This window comes from Dermacentor variabilis, chromosome 1, assembly GCF_050947875.1.
Source record: "Dermacentor variabilis isolate Ectoservices chromosome 1, ASM5094787v1, whole genome shotgun sequence".
Taxonomy (NCBI): domain Eukaryota; kingdom Metazoa; phylum Arthropoda; class Arachnida; order Ixodida; family Ixodidae; genus Dermacentor; species Dermacentor variabilis.
In genome coordinates, this window is record NC_134568.1 from 35,984,086 (window position 1) to 35,992,967 (window position 8,882).

The following is an 8,882-nucleotide window of genomic DNA, read 5'->3' on the forward strand; positions in this document are numbered from 1 at the left end:
ATATAGCATTGAAGCGCAGTTACTTTTGCTTAACATGCAGCAAGTTGGTTTAGTGGTAAGTACCGGTTCCACTGAGCGACCGTTACACGGCGCCAAACGTACGAGCCTCGAGTGGGACAAGTTACTTTGTCTTCTCGGCAGGCACGGAGGGAAAAAAAAGCTCCATGACATAGGCCTAGCTAAGCCTAATTATTAAGCCTGTCGAACTTCGAGCTTCACACACACACACACATACATTATATATATATATATATATATATATATATATATATATATATATATATATATATATATATATATATATATATATATATTATCTTGTCCGACACGGCTGTGCACTTCAAGGTCTTGAGAGCGCATTTTTCTATGCCGATCCATTTAATTTCTCATTTTCGCCCGTCGTCACTGGGTTGTACGCGGCTATATATATACAGGACTCCGCCGGGCCGCCATTTTCGCTGGGGGTCGGCCACTCGCGGAAGGCGGGACATTAAAAAGAATGAAAAAAAAATGGAATGAAACAGCACCAAGTATACCGGCCATGCGGGCTATACGCGCAGTCTGCATCGGCCTTTTCTCGTGTTGGCTTTGTCGGAGGGGGGGGGGGGGGGGAGGGGGAGGTGTGCACAGGAACTGTAAAAGAAGCAGCTGAGGTATTCTTGGTGAATCGTGCCAATTTAATCAACGATTCGGGCACTTCAACCAGCCAACGAGCGAACCGCCGTGCCGACGTCCTAGTGCCCTGCAGCCACGAACGTCGCAAGGCGGATGCCGTAGGTGGGCGCTCCGCGTTGCTCAACCGACGCACTCGCAGGTGTCGTCCTTGCCGCAGAAGCCGTGGCGTTTGCCGGCGCTGACGCACTGTTGGGAACACGCGAACTCGTTGTACGGGCAACCGAACCCGCGACCTGCCGGTAAAAGAAAGGGAGAGAGTGTGTGTGTATGAGAACGGTCACGAAGAAGTTAGTTGGTTTGCTGCAAAACATGAAGGAGAAAGACATGAAAATATGTCGCTTGTATCTTAACTCAGTTGGTGAGCTTTTCGCTCTATAGGAGGCATGCACTGAGCTCGACACGCGAGGCGGCGACAGTGTCGCTGGGGCAGCCGCGCCATGTTGACGGTCGGGGAGCATCGAAAAAAAATGGCATCGGTCTTACTCGCGCGAACATCTGATCCCTATCTTTTGGCACGCCGTTCGCCTTGTTTTCTTATCCAGTCGCTGATATATATGCAGGACGTTTCAGTGTCTCGTGCGCAGTGCTGTTCTACGTCTACGAACAGGTCTACGTACAATGTTTACGTATCCGGACAGACTACGCTCCGGCGTGGCCGTGCGTCAACTGAGCTTCGGTGTCGCGGTGAACTGTGCTATGTTCGGATGCAGCAGTCACTCAAGAAAGAAACTCGGTGATAGGAATATGTTGTCCAGATTGGGTTCCTCTCGACACGTGGTTATTTCTCTTAACTGCAACCTTAATGTAAAAGAGCGCAGCAGCTATAGACCTCAGACTCTGCCCAGGCGGCGCTGCGGAAAAAGCCGTCACCAGCGCCCCCATCGGAGCCTTGGCGCAAACTGAGTAGTGCAAGGAGAGCTGTCCGCAAGCGAAGGTGCATTGGCCACAATGGACCCTTCTCTTTCGTTTGTGTTGAGGCACGGTTTCTTAAAAATCAAGGACCTGGAAAGCTTCTTCCGCACATCCACGCTTCGGAAAGGAAGCTCAGCAGAGCGAAGTACTTGTACAATATAAAATAAAGTCTCAAGTGTTATTTCGGCGTGCTGCAACTCGCAAGTACAGAGAGCATCAGGTTTGTCTGTATGCATATCAGCATAAAAATCTAAGCATTTCAAAATGGTTCATATTGAATATGTCCTGAACACAAGACTTAAGTATCTCCTATATTTTTATGTATTTTATCGTAATGTTTAGTCTCGCAATTATTTACAGAGAGTATCCTTTCATAACCTTTTCCAGGGCAGCAAACAGCGTGAGATCATAACGAAAGAAGCTTCCTACAGTGCCTACGCGCTGCATCTTTCTTTCTCGCAGGAGCTACAGCATCGCCCGTACCTTAATTTGAACTTTTCGCAGACGCTTCGAGCAACAAGCGCGCACAAATAAATGTAAATATACACGACATTCTTTTTCTTTACACATGTGCGTTACTTCGCAATTACTCGTCCAGTGCTCCTACAGCAACTTCATTGCTCACATTTGAAAAACGCAGTCGAGCAGGCTCAGCACATTGCGAAGCGTGCTTGTATCGGCGCAGGACATACAAAATACCGAAAGTAGAAATGAGCTCGCGATACAACGATGCTCTAGAACAGGACTTTGAATTCATAAATGAACCAAAATGTTTGGTTAAGCTGACCTGCCAAATCTCTCCGTTCCACTTGTTGAATCAAGCGGAGGCGGACGTCTGTTAAAAGGTGGAGATATCCATGGCACATAAGCAGGATGGTTCGCAACGTTGTCTTTTTCAGTTACCAACGAAGTGGCGGCTGCAAATTCTTGAGTTCTCGCTTGGTTACCACGGTCCTCCGTCACGGCTAGGCAACACAATTACAGAAGAACAAAATTGTCGCACTTTCTCATGCGAGCCGCTGTGTTGTGGGGAATGCAAGTAATCCGATTACCTAACAGGTTGAACGGCCCGTGTCCAGCGCTCTCGCCTTTCCCCTTCATACGATCGCGATGGAAATCGGTAAAACTGAACGTTGTTATTCCGTCCTTCACGTTCATGGCAATTCACAACACAACAGTAGCGTCGATTGCGGCGTTTCTTCGTAGCGCGCGGAGCTAATGCGGTTGCCGTCGTTTCCGCCATCAGTCTGAAAAGTGAGCCAGCAAGCGCTTTATGGCAGTTCGGCGGCGCGTCCGACTAGCGTAGAAATTCATAGCTCTCTGTCTGGGTGGTAAATGCGCAAAACACTCGCAATATGGACCAAAATCTAGTTAAATTGTTGTTTCGCCGTCGCTAGCTGCATAGGCAACTTAGCAAGGGAGTCGGGCTTCGCACTACTCAATTACTGCCTCTTCGCACCGGCAGGTGGCGCTACGCGTCTTACAAAACTCCAGAGTCTGACGTCCATGTGCGAGCGCGCCTCTGCCAGGCCTGCCTTGCAGGCGCAGTGCGCCGCCAGCACCTCGCCGTTTTATTTTGCGAGAAGCCAAGGTGCGAGTGGCTTTTCATCGAATGATCGTGATTGACAAACCTGGGAGGGCAAGAAAAGAGACTGTTTTGGCAAGACCAGAATAATTGGCGTAACATAAAAATTACGAAGGCTGTGTAAAATCAGTGTCCCGTATGAGGTCCCGTATGCTGCGGTCCAGTCTCGTACATGGTGCCGATCACAGAGTTTTTTTCTCAAAAAGGTGCATACTTATTATACGTAGTCACGTGGTAGGTACTTTTGCAACTCTCGGGTGCTTTCTTTCCAGCCCGGAAAAATTAAAACCACACCAGCTATCATCACGGAAAGAAGTAATTTGGATATTTCTCAATAGGCTTTACAACTTCGCCATTGGATATTTTCTGATTACAGCAATACTTTAAAGGTTCGTTAATTATTGTAAATTAATTACCTAAGCTCATAGTAAAAAGTATTTTGAGTTGTTCAAGAGGATAGTGAACAGTACCTAAGCTGGTTGCGTTCTCGCAACGCATACGTGTATTTTTTAAAGGTTTGAGCATGAGTCAGCTGAAACACACTGTATCCACGGCTGCTTGACGAAAACGCACGGGCATCGTGTTTGTTACAAATATTATTAAAGGAAACTCTGCCGATAGTGTCTAGGGACCTTATTGTCTACGAGAGCTAGATGCAAGCATTGCGGTTCCGCCAGCAATGGTGCAATGAAGGGTATGCTACGTGAATTTGCGTATGAACTTCGTCCTTCTGGCTTCAAATTTGTGGCTACGCAAATCGACTATTTAAAACAATGTATAGCGTTATAAATGCAATATTTCGCTATGATCATGCGTGAGCACATAAATTTCTGTCTTGCTGTATTTAGAAAACTCCTGGAAATGTAGAAAGGTAAAGCATAATGAATGCCTCCACAGGAATGTCTTAAGCGGCAAGCACTAAGGTATACACTAATCAATCGTTCCCATAGCGGATGGGCGATCACAGCTCCACAGTTCCGTCTATAGTAGTTTTTGTATGAAAATTTATGCGCATGGGGACATTTGCGTCGAGCGGCCGTTGTATACTCTTTCGAACAGTCGTACAACAGAAAAACGCTTGTCCCTGTCAGTTCATTTATCCCCGTTCACACACACACACACACACACACACACACACACACACACACACACACACACACACACACACACACACACACACACACACACACACACACACACACACACACACACACACACACACACACACACACACACGCACGCACGCACGCACACACACACGCACGCGCGCACGCGCACACGCACACGCGCACACGCGCACACGCGCACACGCACACACGCACACACGCACACGCACGCACACGCACGACGGTTTGAGTGCGTTATTGTTGATCACAGCATCGCGCGAGGTATCGCCACCGGTGCTATAGTGTTCCGTGATACGTCATCCCACTGACCTCTACCGATCTAGTGGAGATCAGTACGTCATCCCGCATATATAGGCCTACGCTAATATGTCTCATCTGTGTTAAAATTCTGTAATGTTGTAGCCAGCTATAGATACCATGCTTATAGGGCTTAACCCTATAAGCACGTGCAAGAAGCCTTTCTGTTTACACGTCTATGTGCTGGCCTGAGGCATAGGGCACAGCTATAGGTGAACCCGTGATCGACTCAAGTTATTCGACTAAACCTGTCGTGCAGAATATGTACTCAACTTCCCAGTCGTTTGTATTGCAAGTTAAACGTTGTCATTGTTGTTTTGTAAACCCGAAAAGGACTGTTATCACCAGCATGCCTCGTCTTGTTGTAGCTGTGCATAGATCGCTGAGCACAATAGAGAGAAGAAATAACTATCTGGAAAGACTTACGGAGCCTAAGGTGCGTGTTCTGTGGGACATCTTGCATGGAACCTAAGAAGCGGGAACAAGAGAGACGGAGAGAAAGGAGAAAATTATAAATGAGAGGCAGGGAGGTTCACCAGCTAGGACTAAACCTGATTGGCTACAAAGAATGTGGATGAGGAGTTATTTGAAACTTCAGGAATCTTGTCTATCACTTTCAAGGCGCCGCAATCGTGTTATTTTTGTTATCGTTTTACGAAACGTTAAATCTACTCTGTTGTCTTTGATCTGCCGAGAACTCTTTTCATGTAAAACAAAGAGGTAGATTAGGGCTTTAACACTTCGCCTCACCGAAAGCTTGCTTCGTTGAAAGACTGATGGTGCGCACGCACGCAGGCCGTTTACGACTTAAAAGAGGCGTTATATGTGTATACATACGCTCCACGGCCTGTGACGCATGTGGGTCGGTTGAACAAGTGCCTCGCAGGATCTGTTTTAATGGGATCAGGTCCGCTTTGGTGGGCTGCTATCTAACCGCCATCGCTTGACAGTTGGTTTAGAACTCGGTTCCATATCATCGCAGCAGCCCGATGATCTATACCCATACCATGGACGCAGCCTAGAAATCCCACGTCACACCCTTACCACCTTCAATCGTACGTGCAAGCCAGCGCTGGTACCTGTCACGTCGCACACCAATTTCACTGATGGAAGTGATGGACGCAAAGCACCACTTACAGCAACACGTATACGAGCAGGGATGACAGAACAGGAACAGCACATGGATTGTGCGTCATATGTTACCGCAAACAATGCCATTATACAATAATTCTGACTGCCATTCTGATTGTAATTATTTAAAAGAAAGAGAGAAAGAGAGAGATAGCTGCGTGAAGCAACTAGCTGCGATCTCTTACCTGCAACCAACATCGCCATCAGGAAGAACAGTACCAGAGCCATGCGGGATCTAAGCTATAGCGAGCAGCAGCCACTGCGTTTTTTCTTCCTGCGCCTGAATGTGTCTTTCGGAGCCCACCGAGCTCCCTCGTCACCTTATGAACAAACTAGTTGCACACACACACAAAACAAAAATATATAAGCGGGGTTTACGCATGCTCGGCGGAGCAAACACTCGCGCGGCGCAATTTGCTTTCTGACGTGCCACGATGTCGCGGGCGTCGTAAACCCGAGCCGCGCGGCCATTTTCTTTCTCTCTTTGCCGCTTTTCCATTTAGCACCTTCACTTAACGTGTCGTGTAATAAGTTTACTTATGACCGTTTCGCGCGTGACTGGCGAAACAGCGTGTACCTAGGGCGCGCGGCTCTTTCTCTCTCTCTCTCTCTCTCTCTCTGAGCGTATGTGTACTGCGGCTGGCGCGAAGGCACCGCCGCGGTTCGTGCTCCCCTTCGCTGATGGCGGCCTCAAATCATCTCGCGTTTTCCATGCGCTATTTTCCTTTCTCTCTCTCTCTCTCTCTTTGCTAAGTCGTGTTTTCGACAGCGGGGTCATGACCCTCTGTGACCCGGCCATCCATCCTGCTTTGGAATAAGATCAAATACAAATATATTTTGCGATGACTAGGGTTCAGTGTTTTCTGTTTCTAAAGCGAAGCTTTACCGATTGTTCCGCGTTCCCGAAAATTGATCGGCTCATGATCACACAGAAACCAGCGCTAAGAAAAAACGGGACAGGATAGGGAGGAGCACACGGATGTTAGTGCAGTGCTGCATGCTCTTTCCTTCCTATCCTGTCCCGTCTTATAGCACTGTTATTTCTGTATTCTGCGTCTCGCGTCGTAGAGTTCTGTCTCGCCAAGTAGGGCTCGGAGGGAAGTCTAAGCAGAAGGCCCCTAAAAAAAAAAAGAGAGCAGGAAAGCAAGGACAGTGGTCTTCCAGATCGAGTGGGAGAAAAGCATGTTTTTAGATGAGGAAATGGGGAGGGGAGGGGCAATGAGGGAGCCACTTAAGTTCATCTTTGCACCCATGAGTCGCAGAGACGAGAATATGCTCGTGCTCGCCAATTGTACGTCATCATCATCGTTATCATCAGCCTAGTTTATGTCCACTGCAGGGCGAAGGCCTCTCCCTGCGATCTCCAATTACCCCTGTCCTGTGCCAACCAATTCCAGGTAGCGTCTGCGAATTTCTTAATTTCATCACCCCGCCTAGTTTTCTGCCGTCTTCGACTGCGCTTCCCTTCTCTCGGCACCCATTCTGTAACCCTAATGGTTCACCGGTTATCTAACCTATGCATTACATGACCTGCCCAGCTCCAGTTCTTTCTCTTAATGTCAATAGAATATCGGCTATCCCGGTTTGCTCTCTGATCCACACCGCTCTCTTCCTGTCTCTTAACGTTATGCTTAGCAATCTTCATTCCGTCGCTCTTTGCGCGGTCCTTAACGTGTTTTCGAGCTTCTTTGTCAGTCCCCAAGTTTCTGCCCCATATGTCAGCACCGGTAGAATGCATTGATTGCACACCTTTCTTTTTAATGATAGTGGCAAGCTCCCAGTCAGGGTCTGACAATGTCTGCCGAAGGCGCTCCAACACATTTTTATTCTTCTGAAAATTTCCTTCTCATGATCAGGGTCCCCTGTGAGTAATTGACCTCATTAAATGTACTCCTTCACAGACTCTAGAGGCTGACTTGCGACCTTGAACTCTTGTTCCCTTGCCCGGTTATTTATCATTATCTTTGTCTTCTGCATATTAATCTTTAACCCCACTCTCACACTCTCTATGTTAAGGTCCTCTATCAATTGCTGTAACTCGTCCCCAATGTTACTGAACAGGACAATGTCATCTGCAAATCGAAGGTTGCTGAGATATTCGCCGTTGATCCTTACTCCTCAGCCTTAATTCCCAGTTTAATACCTTGAATGCTTCTTCCAAGCATGCAGTGAATAGCTTTGGAGAGATTGTGTCTCCTTGTCTGACCCCTTTCTGCATGGGTATCTTCCTACATTTCTTGTGGAGAATTAAGATAGCTATGGAATCTCTGTAGGTATACTTTCCAAGATATCTAAGGAAGCGTCCTGTACTCCTTGATTACGTAATGCCTCTATGACTGCTGGTATCATGACTGAATCAAATGCCTTTTCGTAATCTATGAAAACCATATAGAGAGGCTGATTGTACTTTGCGGATTTCTCGATTAAAAAATCAAATCAAATGTTTTATTTCCAACAAACTTGTTGGGGGTCCTCCAGGCGAAAAGCTGCGACATACAGCTTGAATGTGCCTGAAGGCCCTCACATGGCAGCAGTACAAATGCAATATACAATGCAATGGGTTACATTTACAATAATTACAAAGATCACATTTCAAAAATTTCTTTACAAAAATATGCCCTAAGCTGTTTTCGAGTCAAGGTATTTGTCATAACAATTTCTTTCCCAAATTTATTAAACAGTGAAGGTAGCGTGTGTCTTAGCGACTGCATGAGGTAATTTGTACGCCTTTACGGTACTAACCACCTGTCTTTGCTGCGGGTACGCGCATCACTTTTGTCATATTCAAGTCGTGACGTATTTTTTAAAAATATTTGAAACTTTTCGTGTGTGTGTGAAGTGATTTTTGGAAAGGAAACGGAAGAGATGAGTGCAGCGCCGTAACTGTCTCTCACAGGAGGACACCTCAACAGCATTGCACGGGGAAGGGGGAATGGGAAGAAAAGGATGAAGGAGAGAAAGACTGGACGAACGTGGGAAGGGGGAAAAAAAGAATGTGAGTGCGGGGCTCACAGCCGCGCTCTCAAGTGCGTCGCATTGCAGTAGTCTAGCAGTGCCGAGAGAGCATGCTTCACGATGGACGAGTGGGCTGCAGGGAATAGCAGCGCGGTCGCCGTATCGTAAGTCAGTCCCAGTCGCCGATAGACTGTACACAA

The 8,882-nt window shown here is 47.2% G+C and overlaps 1 protein-coding gene across 1 annotated transcript; it reads right to left on the bottom strand.

Moving 5' to 3' along the window:
* Positions 1-666: 666 nt before the first annotated feature.
* Positions 667-6,101, bottom strand: LOC142570838 (defensin-like). Its single transcript, XM_075679155.1, has 3 exons — positions 5,913-6,101; positions 5,023-5,064; positions 667-908 (listed from the first exon to the last, which is right to left on the bottom strand). Exons 1-3 carry the CDS (start codon positions 5,953-5,955, stop codon positions 796-798), a joined length of 198 nt encoding a protein of 65 aa, XP_075535270.1. The 5' UTR covers positions 5,956-6,101; the 3' UTR covers positions 667-795.
* Positions 6,102-8,882: the final 2,781 nt, after the last annotated feature.